This window comes from Protopterus annectens, chromosome 2.part1 (assembly GCF_019279795.1).
Source record: "Protopterus annectens isolate FY-2018-M chromosome 2.part1, PAN1.0, whole genome shotgun sequence".
Classification (NCBI taxonomy): Eukaryota; Metazoa; Chordata; order Ceratodontiformes; family Protopteridae; genus Protopterus; species Protopterus annectens.
In genome coordinates this window covers 784,784,684-784,808,499 of record NC_056729.1, presented here as the reverse complement: position 1 = coordinate 784,808,499, position 23,816 = coordinate 784,784,684, and the positions used below count along the sequence as shown (strand labels likewise).

General features: G+C 46.0%; 1 protein-coding gene across 6 annotated transcripts in view; it reads right to left on the bottom strand.

The window, feature by feature from the left end:
- Nucleotides 1-260: 260 nt before the first annotated feature.
- Nucleotides 261-23,816, bottom strand: part of PAICS (phosphoribosylaminoimidazole carboxylase and phosphoribosylaminoimidazolesuccinocarboxamide synthase) — a 1,039,115-nt gene continuing 1,015,559 nt past the window's right edge. For all 6 annotated transcript variants that reach the window (XM_044062488.1, XM_044062489.1, XM_044062490.1 and 3 more), the window contains one exon: nt 261-509. In XM_044062488.1, coding sequence (XP_043918423.1) covers nt 343-509 — 167 coding nt within the window. In that variant the 3' untranslated portion in view covers nt 261-342. The remainder of the gene's footprint in view (nt 510-23,816) is intronic.

Genomic DNA, 23,816 nt, shown 5'->3' with positions numbered 1-23,816 from the left:
AAGAATTCAATAGCCACACAACTCCATATGCATCCTGCAGATTCTCTTACCTTGGATATTGCTTCCAAATTCTTCTGATGGGGTGGTAATCATACTACCAAAAACATCTTTCTATCCACACCAACATATATTCTACCAAGTGGAGAATAAAAAAGGTGCAATGAATAAATTCCCAAGTTAGTTTTGAAGTGCAATGACTACCACACCTGGCTTAGACAAATTTATGTGGTTTGACTTGGCACAACAAAGACATTTTCAAATTTAGCAACATGCATAATACAGTTTATTTGGAATGATTCACGGTCTGTAGCAGAATGGAAAAATACTATACAAAATGCAGTCTCATAAGCAACACTCTTGAAGTTTCTTGTCTGCTTGCTTCAAAGAAATCCAAGTGTTCAGCATACTCGATCGCAGTTTAGCCCACACTAAATGGTCAGTGATGCCAAAGATTTGAGCAGCAAACTGAGCAGCAGCTTCAGGCGAAAGTATTGTTGAGCATCCAAGACCTGAAAAATATTAAAACGTTGTAATACCAGCTAACATCAGTTAAAATCAATGGCCAAAAACAGTCAAAATACTACTGAACAAGTCTGTTCCTAAACATTGAACTAGTTCAGCAAAGAAAGATCCTAGCACTCATTTCCATTATAAATAAAATGCATTTTTATAAACCTTTTTTTTTTTTTTTTTACAATACAAAAGAAACCGCATCTTGGAATTTTAACTGTGAACCAACTGCTGCTTCACATACATAAATATGAAAATCCTATCAGCACAAAGACTAACCCCACAATTTTCTAAAGTCCCTTGCTTATTTTCTGCTTTATCAAGGTTTACCTGAAAGACCACCATCAATGTTGGGTCTGACTGGGATATCTTTCCTTCCTTTCTTAATTTCAGCTATTTTTCTCTAAAGCTCATGCACTACTGGGGGGACTGACAACTGCCAGACTACATTATGACCTCATCTACCTCATTAGGAGAAACTACCTCATGCATCCAACGGCTTGCCTTTAAATACTTGGCCAAGCACTTTCCTGCCAAGAAATCAAAACAATGAAGGAAGTCTACGCTATAATTCCAGGATGTCTCTGGTAGGAACTCCCCTGAGGAATGCTGCAGAGGTAGAAGTTGCCCTATTGGAATGTGTTCTGACCCCCTGAGAGGTTGGTTTCCCACGGTGCTTGTAGAAGAAATGGATGCGGTGTGCTATCCATTTGGAAATTGTTCTGAAATGGCCTTGCCCTCTGCCCCTGGTGCAAAGCTGACTAGTAACTAGTCAGATTTCCTGAAGGGCTTAGTCCCATCAATGTAGAATCTGAGCTGTCTGTGCACGTTCAAGGAGTGTAGGATCCTTTCCCCTTTACTTTGACGATTAAAGAAGGCAAATGGACAGATTGGTTGAAAGTCACACTGGACACAACTTCAGGCATAAAGGAAGGGTTAGTCCTGAGGGAAACCCTGTCAGCACGGAAAATAATGAAGGGTTTCCACAGCCATAAGTGCTTGGAGCTCAGACACTCTTTCTAGCTGAAGTGATGGCCAGAAGCAAGGCTGTTTTCCAAGAGGAATTTTAACTCTACTGACGTTGCAGGCACAAATGGGTGTGTGTGTGTGTGTGTGGGGGGGGGGGGGTAGTGTGAGCTTTTCCAGTACAAAGTTAAGGTCCCAAGCAGGGGTGGGTGCTCTCCTTGGTGGCTTTAAGTTGTTTGCCCTTCTCGGGAATGGTTTGATAAAAGGGTGAGAGAAAAGAGGATCAGTGATGTAATGAGCCAAAATGGCAGAGGCATAGATCTTAATGGAGGATAAGGATAGGCCCCTGTAGAGTAGGTCTGCTAGGTAATCCAGGATTAGAGGTAAGGAGGGCAGTGCTGTGTCCTCTCCTTTAGACAGAGTCCAGAAGTAATACCTTTTCCACTTGGCATAGGATATCCTTGTACTGGGTCTTCTGGCTTCAAGAATGACATCCAGCACCTGCTTGCTTAGGCTGGTCAATGGGGGAGAATTGGAATAAGCCAGGCTGCAAGATTCATGGTTTGCAGTTGAGGATGCAAGATCTGTCCCCCTTGCTGAGTGAGGAGGGTTGGGATCTGGGGTAGGTGCCAGGGTGGTACCGGTGACAGGCTGCACAGTAGTGGGTACCAGTGCTGGCGTGGCCAGTCTGGGACAATCAGGATTGTCCTTGGTCTGTCCTATCCTATCTTGAGTAATTTTCTTGAGAGAAGAGTCAGAGAAGGGCAGTCAATGCATAGATTTAGAGGTCTTCCCACTGGAAGGATAGGGCATCCACTTTTCCAGGCCCTGCTGTGAGGTGTCCTGGTGCAGAATTTGCTGAGCTGGTGATTGCAGGGGGGACAGAGATCCACTTCTGGGGACCCCCCATTTCTGGATTAGAATACTGAAGGTGGTGGGGTCTAATTGCCACTCGTGTCGGTCTAGATTTCTGCTCAAGTCTGCCGCAGAGTTTTGTTTGCCTGGCAGGAATTGAGCTTGCAGATGAATCTGCATGTACAAGGCCGTATTCCACAGGGCCATGGTTAGCCTGCAGAATGGGTTCCCCCCTGCTTGTTGATGTACCACAACTGTGGTGTCTGTTTTTATTAACAGGGGTCCTGGTGAGAGTAGGGACCTGAACGTGGTCAGAGCATGCTGAACAGCTAGCATCTCTTTGGTTGATGTGCAGAGGAGTTTGACTTGGGCTCCAGTGGCCCTGTATGCACTTGTTGTCCAGGTGTGCCCCCCAGGCATAGTCTGATGTGTCTGGGTGGCATGGGGTTGAGTAAAGGGAAGTCCCTTGTTGTGGTTGCATGCTGCTGCCCACCAAATACACTCTGTCCTTAGACAAGGTATGATGGTTTCCAGGTCCTGAGAATGTTGGCACCAAAGACTTTTTAAGTACCACTTAAGTTTCCTCATATGCAGTCTGGCATATGGAATTAGTAGGCTGCAAGAGGCCATGAACCCTAGGCCTGGAGGATTTTCCTTGCGGATAGCTGGGTTCTGGTGACCATTTGAGCAAAGTAGCCTATTTGTTTTTCTGGAGTAAATTTTCATTGATAGTGTACCCCAGGGAGGTTAAAAAGGTTTTTTTTTTACAAGTGTCAGGTGCTGTAGCAGCAGCTCCTGTCTGCCTGAATCATGCAATCATCCAAGTATGGGTAAATTTGAATTTTTCTAGGTCTGCAATAAGCAATGGCTGGAGCCAAGCATTTTGTAAATACTCTGGGAGTAGTGGATAAGCCAAAGGGAAGTGCAGAGAACTGATGATGCATATATCCTGCCCTGAAACGTAGGTATTTCCTGCAGGAGTCCCTGATAGGGATGTGCAGATAGGCTTCTTTTAGGTCTAGGGTGGATAACCAGGCATCTTTTGACAGCACAGAAAGAAGATGCTGAAGGGTGAGCATTTTGAATTTTGGTACCACCAGGAAGGTGTTTAGAGTGGAAATATCTAGGATTGGCCGCCAGGTGCTGTCTTTTCTGGGTACCAGGAAAAGTCTGGAGTAGAACTCGACCTATCTGTTCTGCCAGAACAGGATGAATTGCCCTTATGGAGAGCAGGGGTCGAACTTTTGCTCTGTGCCTCTGCCCACTGGTTTGGAGGAACGTCTGGAAACCCTTTTGCGGTGGCAGTGAGTGGAAGTAAAATTTGTAACCCTGGGATACAATGTTGAGGAGCCATCTGTCTTTGGTGATGGAGGTCCAGTTTTTTTGCATGATGGGTAAGTTTTCCTCCTAGGGGCACAAGCAGTTGGGCAGAGATCAGGAGTGGAATAGAAAGTCATTGTGAATTCTTTCCATAAGATGGTGGCTTAGCACTCTGTTTTTGAAGTGGAGGCACTCCATTGCTTAGATCTCTGCATACCCTGAGACTGAAGTCTGGGGGTCTGTTTACCCCTGGGACTAGTTTGAAATGTCCTTGTGGGGGCTGGAAAGGACCAATGCCTACTGAATCTAGAAAGCTGCACTTGCAAGAAATCTTTGACTGTCTGCATAGATTTAGCATTTTCTTCCATCTTTTTTAAAACCTCTTCTGCTTTGGTGTCAGACTGTCCTTGTTTAAAGGGGCGTCTAGTAATTTTGATTTGACATGGTCTGGCAAGGTCTGCTCCTTAAACCAAGCATGGCTACTCAGTAAAGAACCAGTGACTGCTGCCCTGCAAGATGCTTCTAGGGCATCAAAACCACATTAAAAAGTATGCTTGTTGACTTGGCTTGCTGAATGCATAAGCTCTTTTAATTCTTTATTTTCTGCACAGGTCTGTAAAGGTAGCCAATTTTTGCTCAAGTTCCATAACATGTTGCTGGTATTTCAGCATGTGAAACTGGCAATTTAATGCCCTAATGCCGAGAGTTGCAGAGGTGTATACTTTTTTACCCCATCTGTCTAAAGCTTGGGAATCCCTGTCCGAAGGGGTGGGATTTGGTTACCTATTACAAAATCGAAATTACGGAACTTCGAATATCATATGGTCGACACCATATGATCGAAGTTCCGTAACTTTGAAATTAAAAAATAAATAAAAAGAAAGGAAACGTACCCCGACGGGTTAAAACAGGGGGCAGGCAAGCCCCCCTGCACCCCCCCCCACTACTTAAATATACTAACTCTGAGATCGCACTTTAATGCACTACGGTGCGGAAAGGGAAGATTTCCCTTTCCTACACTGTAGCGCGATCTCAGAGTTGGTATATTTTAGTGTGGGGGGGTGCAGCAGGGCTTGCCCCCTTGCCAATACCCTTTACCATTTTTTTTTAAGTTTATTTTGAAGAGTTCAAAGTTTCAATTGTTCAGTTAAAGGTCAACCTTTAGTGATTTGAAAAATTAAAAATTCGATGTTCCAACAGGAACCTGATTCTTAACTGTAGTTGATTTTATACCTTTAGGCCCTGGGAAATGACCTCTGGGTCAGCAGTAGGATTTTTGAAAAGAAAATGAGAGTCAGGGACTCTGTACTACCTGTCTTTTTTCCTTGGAGCAGGGGGTAAAGTATCAGTAGTTAGGCTGGATTCCATAAAAAACATCATCCACAACTGGAGGTATAGCTAAAGGTCCATGTTGTGGCAAATTAGAAATTCTGAGTCTTTTTGGACCAAGGATAGTCTTGGCATTCCCAGTAGAAATGCTCTCTTAAAGTATGTAGGGTTTCACCAAAAGAAAAATCCTCTGGAGGGGAAGCAGAGGGAATGGATTCATCTGCATCTGAATCCTCATAAGCAGATAAAGACATGTCTTCATATTCAGAAACCTCAGTCTCGTCGGATTCTTGGTCCGTTACAGCTGCTGGGGAAAGGTCTCTCTTAGCAGAAGGCTGACTTCCCCTAATCAGCATAATCAGGTCTTCTGACATTTTAAGCATTTGTTGTGGCAAGGAAGCAGGTGCTTGAGTTTGGGTCATTGGATTTTAGGTGTAGCTCATACTCTTGCCCTTAGAAACTCTGTAGTTTTAGAACTGAAGATGCAAAAAGTCGGTTTGAGTCGAATATCTGTATATTGGTAGTGTGAAGAACTTCCTCAGAAGCCAGTGCCTGCACAGCAGCTCCGGGACCTATCCAAGGTAGAGACATCAGCAGGTTCCGTAGTCAGAGAGTCTCGCAGTATACCAGACTCCAAAGGGGTCTCTGTAGCGGCCTGCGAATCCATCAAAGTGGGTATCGGGCTACAAAAGCACCTCAGAGTACCAGCGAACTGGCGACTAGCTTAACGGAAGCATAGACAATTTTGGAACCTGTGTGGTCTGTCTTTATCCTTACTTTTTTTGGAAGATCGGTAGTCAGATGGTTTACCAAAGCCATATTGGAATACGGAGATCGAAAAGTATTTAGAGACAATAAGGGCCCGACGAACTGTTCGGGCGTTGAAAAAAGCACAAAACTGACAGCGAGGTATGTCGTGGTCTGGGCCTTAACAGGTGACGCAGTAAGAATAGAAATATTGGTGTGGCATTTGCTTTCCACAGGGGAGACAATTGTTAACTTTTTCTGACATTGGTTAGAGCAAGAAAAAGGATCCCCAATGGGGTACTTAGCTTTAGAATACTTCAGGATGATTCAACCCAGAAATGAAAACTCAGGTAGCGGCCAACCGGCACTCGTGCAAACTGCTTTGGGTTCCTCTGCAAGGAAGACTGATGTAATGGCATCGGCTGCCTGTTTTTATACCCCTGATGACCTGACTTCAGTCCTGGAGCAACGGCAACAGACGCAGAAATACCAAGTCTCTGGTATTCGGGCCGACTGAGGGCTACCTGCAGGCAGATAACCCAAGTGTGATGACTGCAACACTGAAACACGAGGAACATCTGACAAGGCACATTCACATGGTATACTTTATATTTCAGAGATGTCTTCAGTGTACTCACTATATCAAATTAGCCACCAGACGTACACTTGCATTCTTGCACATCTGAACCTGCTAGTGCTCCTCTACAAGTATACCACTGGCAAATATCCCACGCAGTACAAGAACTCCAATTACTACAAGATCAGAGGCAGGTCCATAAAATGGCAGCTGGCCAGGCAGATTCCTTTAACAGAAAGTATCAAATGAAGATTTATTCCAAAATCTATGTCCAAGCAATGCTTGAAGGGGCAAACTAGAGTGATTGCTACACAAAGTTCCACAATGGATACTGCTGATGCAAGCATTGGATACATCAATACCTGTGCAAGGTGGCCTTTATCAACACCATATTTCAAGGGATGGTATACTTCCTGGTGACAAAAAGTAATAAGGCACTTGGAAATGTTTAGTTAGCTACTACCAAATCCTTTCCTTAGCAGAATTAAATAAAACACCTGTTCTAATCTGTAAAGCTTGTGCAATCACAAGCTCTAACTGTTGAGGCTTCCAATTTGTGGAGAGACTTTACTAGGTTTTTGTCCTGTAAAAAACAAAAAGGGCAATTCTGACACTGCACTGAGAAAGCATGGGTAAGGCATGAGGGACACTTGATACAAAGACCAATTAAAAGTTTCCTAAAAATAATGGTCTGAAGCTTAAAGATCTGGCCAGATGCAAGACCTGCCAACATCAGCATCCTCCAGAGTTATCAGAAGCAGTGTCAAACCTACAATATTGAGAAGGGTCATGGAGTCTGCTAATTTTGAAACTAGAGTTCCAAAGGGGGAGAAGTGGTCAATGATGAGATGAGCTGCAGGTGGTCAGCCAATGTTAAACCATAGTTATGCCTTTCTCAAGGTCATAACCTAATCCTAGAACAAGTGAGACCACAATTATACAGGTGTTTGAAATATATCCAGACTGACCTGCTTGCTAATCAACAGAAATGGCATATACCACTATCTCCAGCAAAATGGACAGCATCTGACTAGAAGAATGCACACAAGTATAAGACGACCTAGGGGTGGGGGTGGAGATTACTGAAACCGGACAACAGAAGTGATGAGAAAGGAAGCAAAAGCAATGTCCCGAGAAGGAGTTGTCTATCATTACTACTGAAGATGACCTCCTTTGGCTTGTACCAGGACTGTTTCCTGCACCACCAGGAACCAAAAAGCTTGAACTACACTCAACAGGTAAGAATGATTTTTCTTCCTTAAATTATGCAATTGGGTTCAGAAACAGGATGAGCGGAAAAGTACACGAGAGAGAAAACTCTTGTTTAATCCCCCTGCCCTGCTACAAGCAGCAGACTGTTGTACTACTCTTTCCAACACTGTAAAGGAGAATCCATCCCCATGGTACTACACTACTAAAGACACTGACGAAACAAAACAAATCCTCAGCTCCAAGGGACGCTAAATGTCTTGGGGAGTATGGAATTGCACTAGCCTCCTGATGTGTGACCTCTTGCCAGTGTTCTGCCAGCCACACTGCTTTACTGGTCAGGAACTATGAGCATATGCCATCCAACACGTTTAGGTTACACAAACTCACTACAAGGATGGTTTGAGACTCATTCTAATCTCCCCATCCTGAATCTCCATAACCAGTCACACTACCTGAATCACTAGATGGTTTATGCAGCACCCTCTTTTATGGGTACACTTCTGAAGCATGGCCAAAGGCAGGGGATGAGTTTGTCTGCTACTATAGGGCTTGACAATAGCAGTTCTGACACTAGAATAGATGCCAGAAAAGCACTATGAAATAGTGACCACCATTACACTCAGAGCAGAAAAGGGCTTGAGCCTGGACATTTCAACAATGTCACCAAGGCTGTCAAAATAATAAGCTTTCAGGTGCACACTGCAGAAAGTAATGACTGATGGTGAAGAGTCCGCTCCCAAAACTGCTCTGAAGGTGATACTCAAACTCAGCAAACACTTGATAGGATGGAAACTCCTGGAGCCTGCAACCATGGCAGCACCAACCCAGGGAAACGCCTAGAGAGTCCTAGGACAGTTACAAGGAGGCATTCATCCAGACAGGGGTTCTTCTATTGCCTCCACAAGTATACCTCAGTAAGCACTCCAGATGCACAGGAAAAGACAAACTGCAGCACTCCATACTCAAAGTGGGGAAGACCTATAACAAAATAAACTAACCTCATGTGCATAGCACCAGCTTGCCAAAGGGGTTTAGTGACATCATTATAGCCCTACTGCAACAGGTGAGTCACTCTCATCCTTTGATACACCAGATATTTGAACATAAGGGGTCAGATGGGATTAAAGTCTCCTACATCCTTAGGAACCAGGAAGAAAGTGTAGAACACCTGACCCAATCCTGAAAGTCCAGTCTCTACTGTCCCTTTGTGGGTCTTCCCCTAGAGCTTTCTGCAAACAGCTTGGTCACAGGGTGACTTTCAATGGAGGATTTGAGAGCTCTCAGAAATGTCTGCCCACGATCACATATTAAATCTAATGACAGCAAACAAATCTCCCCAAGTATCCAAACTACACGGTGGGCCTGCTTCTGTTTGGCATTCACTTCTCAGAAGTTAAGGCTAACGTCAAAGGTTTCTGGCTCATTAAGTTCACAGATAACTAAACCGAGAGCTATCAGACTCCACCCACGACACCAATATACAAGGGGGCTTACCACAAACTAATGACTGGTGTGAAAGCCAAAGATTAAAACTCTATGCAAAGAAATGCAATATGGTGCCCTTTGGGAAAACATCCACCCAAGCTAATTATTTCAATGACAAAACACCATTAAGTTTACCTGATGGTTATGGACCTGGGAACATATGTAAACAGTAATCTGTCATTTGACCAACATGTTGCCAAGACAGTAAGAAAATCATTCTGGTGATCAACTCATAAGGGTATGGCATTCAGGTCCAAGGAAGTACCACCACCACTACTCAGTCCTTATCAGACCCATTGAATAAAATGCCCCCTTTGCATGTACCTAGACAGGCACTTGTCAAGTTGGAACACCCTCAAAGGCTTTTCACAGTGTCTCCAGGGTATGAATACTGTCGTACACACGTCTCCTAAAGTTCACCAAGAGGTGATCTATTCCTAGCATACAAGGCATCCTTAGATCTAGCTCTGACAGAACTCTTGCCCATCCACAAGACAACCACTACCAGGAAAGACTAGATCCAAGGACCTGAAATTTTCTGCAACAAACAGAACCTGCTGGAGGAACAGACACCTCTTGAAGGAAAAGGATCCCCAAATCATGGAATAAGCTCCCCATCTAAGTGGAGCAGAGTTCATTCCTGATCCTGTTCAAAAGAAACCCTGGCCAATGGATGAGAAATCACAATTTAACCTCAGTCTGGCCCATGTCTGATGGACAGACCTCGACAGTAAGTTAATGAAATCCCAACATAACTCTCCCACATAACCTTTAGATACCTCTATTAACATACCATCACAATACAGGTGTCAAAGGAACTCTTAACAAAACAGGCTTGGGAAGCAGAGCTAGGCATGTAAAAACACTGGTGGTCATTAGCCTAACATACAAACACACAATTCCGATACCTGCTACAACAAAATCATCACCCCTTAACTCAAAAAGGTTATAACAATTTTCAAGTGAACATTTTAGGCATTTTTATCATTCCTCTTCAGTCTAACTGGTACCCATTTGCTCCCTACCATCACTGGGCTATCTGCACCTCCACATTACCCTACTGTTAGGATCTCTGGACATCACAGACTTGCCTGTATTATACAACATGCAGCAGCAGTGAGAGGAAGAGCACAGGAAAAGCCATCATTCCAGGCAGCCAGAGTGATCTCTAGACTCTTCCCTTCAAAGATGTTAATGTCTCTGCATATTCCCATAATGCTGCTCCTTAGACAACCCCCTGTACATCTTTAACGCACAACTTGATGGGTGCAAAAATCTTTGCCCAACTGTTGCCTGCTAGGTCTTTTTTTTTTTTGTGAAAGCAAAAGTCATGCAGCATGTCAGGATCCTGCCAACATCTTCAATTCCAAGCTTTCTAGGTCACAGTCAAGTCTATCTGTATCATGAGGTTAGCAGATGCACCGCCTGCCCATAATCGCATATTAAACCCAATGATCGCAAACAGCTTTCCCAAAGTAGTGCCAAACTCCAAAAACAGCCACTGTTCACATGTGATCCGTAATAGTCACGACTCGGGTCACTATTCCAAAAGAAACTGCAGTCCAGTAAACAGTACAGCTAGAGAGCCAATAAGATGTGATGTTGAATCCTCTATTCTTTAAAATGCAGGGGATGGGATGGGCCATAAAAGCACTTTCATGGCGGTAGGCACTTGCCTCTCCTTGGAAATTTTGTAACCAAGTTTGTAACCAAGTCTTGGGACACCAGTCAAAGAGAACCCTATCCCAAGAATGGAGATCCTAAGTGATCCACCTAGACTCTTCCTTAGAAGAAAGCTTAAGCAAAATCATTCTGTATAGATATGCATCCAAACTTGCTGCCCTAGGCATAGCATCAGCATAGTTAAAATTAAAGAAGGTCACATGTAAAGCTCACCACAATTCACTGTAAAGGCTTTAAATAAAAAGGTGGTATCCAGGGAGGCTGCAGCACTGTTAGCTTGGTCAGGGAGAAATGCTTATCCCTGCTTCTTCTGCACACAAAAACATGAACAAAAAGAAAACACGTTCCAGACGTTTATGTGGATACAGCTACTTATACCAGAAGGAAATTACTGGAAATTAAAATCTATTACTATAACGAGCCTGCTGGCTTGAATCTGTCCGCAGGGCACTTGCAGAAATTCTGGATCTCTTCATTTTAAACAGGAATGCCATAAGAGCTCTGAAACTTTACAGGGATGGTTCTAGAATGCCCAGAGCAGCTACAAAAGAAACAGATGTAAAGAAATAGAAAGAGAGGCTGCAGAGGCGGAGCTGCTGCTAAACTGAGAGAACCCCCCACAGGGCTGCATTACCTTCAGTATTACTTGCAAATGTCTGCTCACTGGATAATAAGATGGACCATCTGAAAATGGAGCTCTCAAAAAACAAGGTGAGGGACACGTGCACTTTCTCTGAAACTTGGCTACATAGTAACATTAGTGACAATGCTGTGAACCTAGATGGTCTAACTCTCTTTGGAGCACATGCATGTAAAGCATTAGTAAAGCAAAAGGTGGTGGTGTATACATCTATGTTAATATATGGTGCAAAAACAGCAAGCTGGTTCAATCTTACTGCTCTGAAGATGTGGAAATAGTGACATTAAAATGCAGGCCTTTCTACGTACCAAGGGAAATCAGTGGGATACGTCACAGCAGTGCACACCCCTCCCCAAGTGTTACCACCACTGAAGTTCAAAATAAACTCAATATTATCTGCGAGTTACAAAGCAGAAGCACAGACTTTGCACATGTGACAGCAGGCGATTTCAACAGAGCTGAGCTTGAGGTGCTAGCCCACTTTTATCAGTACGTGGATTTCCCCACCAGAGAGGAGAAAACCTTAGGCAAAGCTTACAGGAATATTAAAAGGAGCCTTTAAAACGGCGAAGCACCCCAACACAGGCAACTCTGATTACACCTGCCTATCTACAACACTGCCCTGATCAGAAAAATCAACTAAACAGATCAGAGTCTGGCAGCATGGTTCCATGGAGTGCCTTCAGGATGGTTTCGATACCACCTGCTGGGAGGTCTTCAAAAAAGTGGTTATGCACAACCTCCAGTTAGACACCTATGCTGAATAAGTTCTTGCCTACTTAAATGCGTGGAGAATGCAACCACCAGAAAAGCTATTACTATAAGAGATAATCAGAAGCCCTGGCTCACCAGGAATGACCCCGAGCCACTGAGGAAAAGAAAAGTACAGTTGTGTACACTTACCATAAATGTAGATGTTAGAGTGTATTCACTGTTGCAGTCATCACATTTGGGTTATCTGTTTGCAGTAGCCCTCAGTCGGCCTGATTTTCAAGCTTGGGTCCTGCGTCTGTTGCAATCTCATCTTCCATGACATTAGGTAGTCAGGGGTATAAAGCATGCAGCCAACACCATTACATCCGTTTTTCTTGCCCCAGTTTGTCAGGTGCCCCCATAATGGGAAGCAATTTTATACAAAGTTACACCTCCAACAAAAAAACAAATGTACCAAAAAGCTTTAAGCATAGTAAGCAAGAATAGAGGTATAGTCAATAGAAGTCAGGGGGGCTGGAGGGAGGGTAACCAGGACTGCAATAGTGAATACACTCGAACATCTATATTTATGGTAAGCGTACACAACTGTAATATGTTCTTTGTATTTAACTGTTGCAGTCATCACATTTGGGTAGATTCCCAAAGCTAAGGATGGGAGGAGGTAATTAGATAGCATTAGGACCAGCTATAAGGCCCTGCTAGACTGCAGTGGCAAAGCCAGCTCTAGATTTAGAAAAAATTGGCAAGTGGTAATGCTTGGTGAAGGTATGTACAGAACTCCAGGTAGCAGCTTCTAGGATGTCCCTGGTAGGGACAACTCTGAGAAAGGCTGTAGGGGTAGATGCAGCCCTGGTTGAATGTGGTATTATCCTCTGTGGGGTAGGTTTTCCATGGTGCTTATAGCAGAAATGAATGCAGTGGCCTAGACACTCAGAAATGGTTTGAAATGGCCTTCCCCTCTGCCCCTGCAGCAAATGCAACCAGAGGTTTAGTCCTGTCCAAGTAAAATCTAAGTTGTATGTTCATGTCTGAGTGCAGTATTCATTCCCCTTTGTTCTGTGGATTAGAAAATAAGGCTGGCAAATGAATGGACTGATTAAGGGCCACACTGGATATCACCTTGGGCATGGAGGGATCGGTCCTAAGGGACACCCTTGTCTGCATGAAAGATGATGAAAGGCTCCACTGCCACGAGGGCCTGTAATTCAGACACCCTTCTAGCTGAAGTGATGGCTAGATGGAAGGCTGTTTTCCAAGAAAGGAATTTCAACCCTGCATTTGCAGTTGGCTCAAAGGGAGGTAGAGTGAGCTTTCCCAATACAAAGTTAAGGTCCCACGGCTGGAGTAGGTGCTCTCCAGGGGGGTCTTAAGTTTTTGGCCCCTCTGAGGAACTGCTTCAGCAGTGGATGAGAGAAGATTGATGGCTGAGGCATGAACTTTAATGAAGGAAAAGGAAAGGCCCTTGTGAAGCATCTCAGTTAAGTATTGAAGAATCTGAGGTAAATTGGGTGCTGTTGTGCCCATCCCCAGAGTTTGCCTCCAGGAACAGAATCTTTTCCACTTTTCAGCATAGCAATTTCTAGTACTAGGCCTCCTTACCTCCAGAATGACATCCATCACTTGCTTACTGAGGGATAACAGAGCGATCAGTTAATTAGCTAGGCTGCCAGGTTCAGGGTTTGAAGCTGTGGGTGCAAAATCTTGCCCTCCTGCTGGGACAGCAGGGCAGGGGTCTGAGGCAGGTGCCAGCAATGACACTGCGCAAGAGGGGGTACCAGTGTTGGCGTGGCCAGTCTGGTGCAATCAGTATTGTCCTTGGTTTGTCCTGTTTGATCTTTAGCAGTATCTTGGAGAGGAGAGGCAGAAAGTACAGTTTTGTACCTACCATAAATGTAGATGTCCGATAGGTATGCATCTGCAGTCATCACATATGGGTTGTCCTGCCTCAGGCAGCCCTTCGGTCGGCCGGATTCCAAAGTCTGGGTCTGGCCTCGGCTGATGTTGCACTTTACCCGACGTCAGAGCGTCTGGGGTATAAAAGCATCAGCCGACGCCATCTTCCTCAGTTTTTCTTGCCCAAGTAAATATATATATATATATACATACATACACACACACACATATATACACACACACACACACACACACACACACACACACACACACACACACACACACACACACATGTATATACAAACAAATACACCATAATAGATTCCCCCAGCTAGCTAAAAGAGGGGTAAGCACCCTAGGAATACCACAGAGGGGTAGGAGGGAGGGTAAACATCTACATTTATGGTAGGTACAAAACTGTACTATGTCCTTCAAGGATGCATCTGCAGTCATCACATATGGGTAGAATACCATAGCCAAACTGGGGGTGGAGGTACTAAGTGAAGGATGGTGTAGTTAAGATACCCTGCAGGACTGCCGTAGCAAAACCTGCTCTGGATCTGGAGTATAAAGGCAAATTGTAATGCTTGGCAAATGTATGCACGGAGCTCCATACAGCAGCTTCTAAAATGTCTTTGGTAGCCACCCCTCTTAGGAAGGCTGTGGTGGTGGCTGTGGCTCTCGTGGAATGAGGTCTAATGTTAGCTGGCACAGTCTTTCCATGAAAGGAGTAACAAAAACGAATGCAATTTCCTATCCATTTCGAAATTGTCTGTTTGGAAATTGCTTTTCCTTGTACCCCAGCAGCATATGCTACAAACAACTGGTCAGTCTTTCTGTAAGTTTTAGTTCTGTCCAAGTAGTAGCGTAGTTGTCTGTGTATGTCCAGGGTGTGCAGAAGTCTCTCCCCTTTATTTTGTGGCTGTGGGAAGAATGTAGGCAAGTGAATAGCTTGGTTCAAAGATACCCTGGATACCACCTTTGGCATGAATGTAGGATTGGTCCTCAAAGAAACTCTGTCCTGATGAAAGATAAGGAATGGCTGCACCGCCATTAAAGCTTGTAGCTCAGACACTCTTCTTGCTGAGGTTATGGCCAGAAGGAAGGCAGTTTTCCAAGACAAAAACTGTACATCTGCCGACGCTGCTGGTTCAAAGGGAGGAAGTGTTAGTTTTTCCAACACGAAATTCAGGTCCCAAGTAGGTAGAGGTGGTTTCCTTGGAGGATTAATGTTTTTGATTCCTCTTAGAAACCGTCTTAGTAGAGGGTGAGAGAAGACAGGTGGATTTAGATTGCATTCTGCTGAGATTGCTGAGGCATGTATCTTGATGGAAGAGTAAGACAGGCCACTGTGGGACAATTCTGCCAAATATTCCAGTATATATGCCATATTCATCACACTCACATCTAGGCCCTTTGCTGTGTTCCAGGTGTGAAATCTTTTCCATTTTGCTGTATATGCCTTCCTTGTGGAAGGTCGGCGAGCTTCCATAATAATATCCTTCACTCTCTGGGATAGGTTATCCCGAGGAGGAGTCATGGTATTCTCCAGGCAGTTAGCTGCAAGGTTTTCAGGTTGGAGTGTAGAGTCCTGAAATTGTGCTGTGTCAGGAGTGGCCATAGGGGGAGAGGCCATGGTTTAGTCTGTGACAAGCTCTTTAACAGTGGGTACCAGTGCTGTCTTGGCCAGTTTGGGGCTATCAGGATTACTCTGGGCTGCTCTGTCCTGATCTTCAGTAGGACCTTGGTCATTAGTGGAAGAGGTGGGAAAGCATACACTGTTAGAGCTTTCCAGCTGAAAGAGAGTCCACTTTCCATGCTTGTGGGTGGTATGTCCTTGAGCAGAATTTCTTCAGTTGATGATTTGGGGGGGGGGAAGCAAACAGATCTATTTCCGGCCTTCCCCATGATTGTGTGATTTGTAAGATGTCTGGGTGCAGCATCCATTCGTGTGCATCCATGGTAGCTCTGCTTAAGCTGTCTGCCAGTGTATTGTCTTTCCCTGGCACGAATTGGGACTGTAGCTGTATGTTGAGTTGCAATGCCAGTTCCCATAGGTTCATTGTCAGTCTGCAAAGAGGGTAGGAATGGGTGCCTCCTTGCTTGTTTATGTACCACATAACTGTGGTGTTGTCTGTCCTTATGAGCAGGTGGCCTTGCTGAAGGAAAGGTTTGAAGGCCTCGATTGCGTGCATCACTGCCAGCAATTCCTTTTGGTTTATGTGCATGTGCAGCTCTCTTTGTGACCATAGCCCTTTTATACATCTGTCCTCCATGTGCGCACCCCAACCTTGGTCTGAAGCGTCCGTGGTGATGGTTTGGTTGGCTCTTGGCTTGCTGAAGGGCAGCCCGCTGTTCGACTGGCAGGCTTGAGCCCACCACAGGAATTCCTTTTGAAGGCAAGGAATGAGTGGGATCACAGCTTCTAAGCTGTGACTGTGCTGAGTCCATAAACTTCTTAGGTACCATTGTAATTTCCTCATATGAAGCCTTGCTTGTGGAATCAGAAGAATGCAAGATGCCATGTAACCCAGGGCCTGCAGGATTTTCCTTGCAGTCATCTGAGTTTGTCTTGTGAGATTCTGAAAGTAAACTGGTAGCTGTTCTTGTTTTTCTTCTGTGAGAAAAGCCATCTGGGTGGTTGTGTCTAGATCCGCACCCAGAAAAGTTATTCTTTGGGATAGAACCAGTCTTGATTTGTGGATGTTGACTGTATATCCCAAGGCCTGTAACAGGTGGATGGCATAGTCCAAGTCCTTTAACAAAGTTTGCTTGCTGTCCGCTTGTATTAGGCAGTCGTCCAGATAAGGGTAGATTTGAATCCCCTGAAGTCTGCAGTGTGCAATTACTGATGCCAGGCATTTCGTGAATACTCTGGGCGCAGTAGATAAGCCAAAGGGCAATGCTGAGAATTGATAATGCTCTGACCCTGCAAGAAATCTGAGGTGTCTTCTGCAGCTTTGTCGAATAGGGACATGCAGGTATGCCTCCTTGAGGTCTAGAGTCACCAGCCAAGACCCCTTGCCCAGCATGCGAAGGAGTTGCTGTAGAGTCAGCATTTTGAATTTTGGCACAATGAGGTACGTATTCAGTGCGGACAAGTAGAGAATAGGCCTCCATTGATTTTCTTTTCTTGGAACAAGGAATAATCTTGAGTAAAATCCCTGGCCTTGTTCTGAAAGAGGTACCTTTTCTATGGCTTTCATTTGCATTAAGTTGGTAATTTGCTTCAAAGCCTCTGCCCTCTGATTTGGTGGCAGGTTTGGCATGCCTTTTCTTTTTGGCAATGAGTGGAAATGGAACCTGTATCCTTTGTCTATTATTTGCAGTGTCCATGTGTCCCCTGTAATGCTGTGCCAATTTTTTGAGAATAAAGAAAGCTTTCCGCCCAAAGGTGCTTCTAATTGAGCCCTGGTCGTCGGAGTCTGTCCTGGTGTAGCAGTTGTAGTTCCTGCACTACCTCTCTGGTTGGGAGGCTGCCACTGACTGCCTCTGTAGGAGCCTCTAGCTTGCCCTCTACCTCTGGCACGTCTATTCCTGCCTCTGAGATCTGTCTGAGTCCGGAAAGGACCAATTCTTAGTAGGCCGATTTCTGCTGAATCTCGGTGGTTGGACTTGCAGAAAGTCTTTAACTGTTTGCACAGATTTTGCCTTTTCTTCAAATTTCTTTAAAACCTCTTGAGCCGTGGAACCAAATAATTTTTACTTTTCCATAGGAGCATCCAAAAGCTTAGCTTTAACATGGTCTGGCAGAGATTGTTCCTTTAGCCAGGCATGCCTACTTATAACTGCACCTGTCATAGCTGATCTACATGAAGCCTCCAATGCATCATAACCACACTGCAAGAAATGGTTACTAACCTGCTGGGAGTTGTGCACCAGATCCTGAAGGGATTTACGATCAAGGGGTTCAGAAGAGGACAGTTTCTTATGCAATTCATCTAGTAAATACTCTTGATACTGTATCATATGGAATTGACAGTTTAATGCCCTCATGGAAAGAGTTGCAGAAGTATACACTTTCTTACCCCATCTCTCTAATGCTCTGGACTCCCTTTCAGAGGGTAGAGGATTTTTAGCAGTGGCAGCTGCAACCCCTGTAGGGCCCTAGGAAATAGTTTCTGGATCAGCAGAGTGGGCCTTGTACAGGTGAAAATGTGAGTCCGGGACCCTATAGTACCCATCAGGTTTGGCAGGAGCTGGAGGGGGAGAGTCAGGGGCAGTACAAGCATCTGAATAGACATCAATTACATTCAAAACAGGAGGTATAGCTAAGAGCCTGTGCTGAGGTAAATGTAAAAAGGTCCTTAATCTCTTTCTGGAATCAGAGAACTCCAGACCCTGCCATTGAAAATGTTCTCAGTGTGTAATGTTTCTCCAAATGAAAACTCTTCAGGAGGGGAGGCCGAGGGAATAGATTCTTCAGCATCAGAATCCTCGTAGGCCGAATAAGCCTCCTCCTGGTGGTCTGACAGATCAGAGCCATCCGTGGAGTCATCTGAGGACTGTGGATCAGAGGGCTCAACCCTGGGCCTTTTGTCTGGAGGTGGCTGAGAGCCCCTGTCCGGATGAAGTTGGGAGCCTCTAATTAATGAAATCAGATCCTCTGCTAGGGTAAGAATCTGAGAGCTAGAAGAAGGTCTCAGAGGAAACTTTGGGAGGCAAAGCCTTAGAAAGTTTAGCAGCCTTAGCCCTAGAGAAAGCCTTAATGGACATGGAAGCAGGGGGTCTTGGCTGCACCACGTGCAGGAGTAGACTTATCTAAAGTAATGGCGTCGGAAGGTTCCTGGACACCGGTTTCAGTAGGCAATTCAATGACAGACTCGGCCGGGGCCTCCAGGGCCGAGGTAGTCGGTTGTGTGGTTTCGGTAGTAGGAAGTACCAAGGACTCTATTTCAGCTGAGACAGAGACACTCGCGGTAGGCCTGACCGAGGTTTCAGCCGAACCCACGGCCCACGTTTGTCGGTCCTTGTCCTTCCGTTTTTTGACTAAATGCGAAGTCTGAGTCTCCGACAGCATTTTATAAGCAAAACTAGCCCCAAAAAGCTCCTCTGCAAACTCCGACCGACGTCTAACAGTTCGTCGGTTGAAGGAAGCACAGGCTGAACAGGCCGAGACGTCGTGGTCTGGGCCTAGGCAGGGGAGGCAGTAAGAGTGGAAATCCTTATGAGGTATTTGTTTCCCACAGGTTAAACAATTATTAACTATCTGACATCGGCTGAGGCAAGAAAGAGTCCCCAACGGAGTACTTAGCTTTTTCGAAGTCTTCGGTAGCTGAATCACAGGAGCTGACCAACCGGCACTTGCGAACTGCTTCTGCTTCGGGCACCACGCGACAAGAAAGACTGAGGAAGATGGCGTCGGCTGATGCTTTTATACTCCAGACGTTCTGACGTCGGGGAAAGTGCGACATCAGCCGAGGCCAGACCCAGACTTTGGAATCCGGCCGACCGAAGGGCTGCCTGAGGCAGGACAACCCATATGTGATGACTGCAGATGCATCCTTGAAGGACATGGGGAAAGGCATAAACTTGTAGGTTTTTCCAGGTGACGGACAGGGAATCCATTTTCCAAGCTTGTGGGGAGTCCTTGTGCAGAATTTGTCCAACTGGTAGATCTGGGGGGAGCCAAACAGGTCTATCTCTGGAGCCAAAGATATTCATGTTGAGAAACAAATGGGGGAGCCCAGTTTCCACTTGGGTGGGTCCATGAGAATTCTGCTTAGGTTGTCTGCCAGTGTATTTAGCTTTCCTGGCAGGAAGTGAGCTTGTAGGTGCACTTGGTAGCTCAAGGCTGTGTTCCACAGAAAAAGTCACAATGCACAAACTGAAGCAGATAAACACAAAAGCCAGAAGAAGCAGCTGAATTGAAAAAGTTATGTACTCACCATAACGTTGCATCTGAGTAGATACTTCATTTGTCTGCAACCTGTGGGTAGTCGGATCCGACCTTGGATCCGAACCGGCAGCTTTCCAAGCTCCAAGATCCGAGCTCCTAGCTCCTCCCCCCTACCCATCATCCCTTGCTACCAACCACATTACCTTAGATCGGTTATTTTGCCCTATAGGCTAAAGACGGAGAAAAAAAAAATCTCCAAAGTAACAATACCTTACCGAGGTTCGGGGGATGGCAGGGGGGGTCTGTTGCAGACAAATGAAGTATCTACTTCAGATGGAACGTTATGGAAGCCCTACTTCTGGAAATCATGTCCAGTTTGGAATGAGAAATGAACGTGTGGGAAGAGGACCAGGTAGCTGCTGAACAAATATCGTCTACCGGAATTCTAGACCAAAAAGCTGTTGAGGTAGCCACAGATCTAGTAGAATGCGCACGTACACCAACCGGAGCTGGCTTCCCAGATGAAGTGTATCCCTGTCTAATACACAGAGATCCAATTTGCCACTGTCACCTTAGAAATTGGTTTGCCCATGGCTGACTTAGCATAAGAGACAAACAACTGGTCTGACTTGCGAAAATCTTTAGTCCTATGCAAGTAAAAATGTAGTTGTCTGTGTACATCCAATTTGTGCAATGTGTATTCACCCTTGTTTTGGAAATTCGGGAAGAAAACAGGAAGATTAATAGACTGATTAATGTTAGTCTCTGTGGCTACCTTAGGCAGAAAGGAAGGATTAGTCCTGAGGGCCACTCTATCCTTGTGAGAAATAAGGTATGGATGCTTAATGCACAGAGCTTGTAATTCTGAGACTCGTTTGGCTGAAGTAATAGCAACCAAAAAAGCCATTTTCCAAGATAAGAATTTCAATGGCACTGAGGCCGCTGGCTCGAAAGGTGGTCTTGTTAATGCTTGTAAGATCAAGGTAAGATCCCATGGAGGAACTGCCGGCTTAACAGGGGGCTTTAAGAGAAATACGTCTTAAGAAGGTCTTGCATATTTTTGCTGATGCCAAGGAAACTACGCTATCCCCCACGTGATAATGAGAGATGGCCACTAGCTGGAACTTAACGGTGGACGCACTAGCTCCTTGTCTAAAAAGAAGGGACAGGACGTCCAGGATAGTGGGAATAGGAACCGTAAAGGGATCCAATTCCTTCTTTGCCCAGATGGAAAAGCGTTTCCATTTACTGTTGTAGAGCTTTCTGGTGGATGGCTTATGAGCTGCCACCAGAATGGCCTTAACAGGGGACGAGATACCGGGAGTCCTAGCCATTAATGGAACTGGATCAACCAAGCCATAAGCCGGAGATTGACCAGGTTCGGAGTGTGGCATCTCGTTGGATGTGAAATTAGGTCTGGTCTGGGGTCCAGAACCCATGGGGGAGACGCACTGAGACTGCAGAAAGGGGAACCAGATTTGTCGAGGCCAGAATGGGGCTATGAGAATTACTCTGCTCCCCAACAGACAGGCTTTCTGGATGAATTTCATCAGAGGAAGAGGAGGATACGCATAAAGGAGACCGGGCGGCCAAGCATGAACCAGAGCGTCCCTGGGGGATTCCCCTCTGGGGGGAACTATCGCGAAGTACTCGCTGCATTTTGTGTTTAGGGGAGAAGCAAAAAGATCGCAGCGAGGTTGACCCCACTTGAGGAATATCTGCTTCGCGACAGAGGGATTCAGAGACCACTCGTAAGGACTGAGGAATACCCGACTTAACTTGTCCGCTAATATGTTGGACCGTCCCGGAATGTGCGTTGCTATCAGAAAGCTGTTGGTGGAAATCACCCATTCCCACACTCTCATGGCTTCTCGACACAGGGGGTAAGATCTGGTCCCCCCCTGTTTGTTTATACACCAGACAACGGACATGTTGTCCGTCTGGATTGCAATAGTCCCCAGAGGAAGAAGGTGATGAAGAGCTTGCAACGCCAAAAGCACTGCCCTCATCTCTAGGACGTTGATATGCAAAGCAGTCTCTAGAGGAGTCCACGTGCCTTGGACGGAGTTGCCTGCATAATGCCCGCCCCACCCGAGGCAAGAAGCGTCCGTAGTCAACGTGGCTTTGACTGGGGGAATCACAAAGGGTCTCCCTTCTTTGAGTTCCCGAGCCTGTAACCACCAAAGAAGGGAGTGTCTGCACGTCCTGCTCAGGGGAATCGGCATGTCTAAGGGATGGACCGATAGTGACCATAGGACCTGGATAGTCCACTAACACTCGCATTCGCAGACGGGCATGAAGAGAAAGGCCGATCGCTGCTGACATAGACCCTAGCGCCCTCAGGACTAATTCTGCTGGAGGAGCAGGGCTCCGGAGAATGTCTGAGAATTGGAGACACAAACTGTTCAGACTGACAGGTGTAAGAAACACTTTGGAGATCAGAGTATCCAACCTGGCCCCTATGAAATCTAGGGCTTGAGTGGGGCACAGACAGGATTTCTTTAGATTCACTGAAATGCCCAAACAACGGGCCAGAGGAGAGGGCATAATCTCTCGCCACAACCAGTAGATGCCTGTTGGGGGCGGTGAGGAGCCAGTCATCTAGGTAAGGGAACACCTGAATGCCCTGGAGTCTCAGGTGGGCTGCAACCACTGCCATGACTTTGGTAAATACTCTGGGGGCTGAGGTTAGGCCAAATGGAAGAACCCTGAACTGATAATGACTGGCTCCTAGCCAGAAGCGGAGGAACCTCCTGGATCGTCTGTCCATTAGTATATGGTAGTACGCATCTGAGGTCTAACGAGCACATCCAGTCATTCTCCCGCGTAAAAGGAGGAGAACAGATTGTAGGGTGACCATCCGGAACTTTTCCTTGGGTATGAACAGGTTCAGGGACGAGAGGTCTAGGATGGGTCTGAGGTCCCCCATTTTCTTTGGCACCAAGAAGAACCTGGAGTAATAACCCAATCCGGACTGATCTGGGGGGACGGGCTGGATGGCTCTTTTCTTAGCAACTCTGAAATTTTCAGAGCTGCGGACTCCCTCTGATGGGGTGGAACATCGGGGGGACGTTTGGGTTTGGGGGGGTGTGAATGGTAAAGTGTAATCTCTGGATATAATCCGGAGCACCCATCGATCTTTTGTAATGGACTCCCTGTTTGACAGGTGCTCCGATAATCGCCCCCCGACTGCCTCCAAAGAGGGACAGTCGGGCAAGCCCTCAGGGCTGTTGCGTGGGTCTGTCAGAGAAAGGTTCTCTAGACCCGAAGTTACGCGGCCCCCCCTCTGCCTCTGGGCTGGCATCCACCTTGTCGTCCCTCTGCCTCTAGAGGACGAGTTGTCTGCAGCAGGACGGGATTGCTGAGATTTACAGAACCACAGCTTCTTTTGCCCCCTCTGATTCCTGGAGAAGGATCTTTGGGGGCTAGAGAAGCTGACTCAGACAGCCGACAGTCTTCCCATCCTTTTCGCTTTGGACTAGCGCGTTGCGAACTGTTGAGCCAAATAAGGCCAAACAGTCATAAGGGGCGTTCGCGAAGGACGCCTAAAAGGGTTCTGTGAAGTCGCAAAGGCGGAGCCAGGAGTGACGTCGCAAGACCACTCCAGCTCCGCTAGCTCTAGCGGCTCCTTCCGTGGCATGGGAAAGAAGCCGCATAGATGTATTTGATATGGACTTTAGAGTGGCCATTCGAGTCTCAAAAATCTTTTTGTCTGGGACCGACATGGACTCCGGAGGGGCTGCAGCGTATTCCTTAATTAAGTCACGCTGTAGCCTAATGGTGTGTGCCATGTAGTTCAGCGACCTTATGGCAAAGGTCGCTGAAGCAAACATCCGCTTCCCAATACAGCCCAATGACTGGGACTCTGTGTCCGGCGGATGGACCGAAGAACTTTCTTGGGCAAGTTCTTTTAGTGGCTGCCGCCACCAACATAGCATCAACCGGCGCGCCTTTGCACCAAGAAGGTCTATCAGATGGAGGGCTGAGGACCTTGTCTGGGCGTCTAGGGATAGGCTCCATGGTGTTGGGCTCCTTCCAAGCCCAGG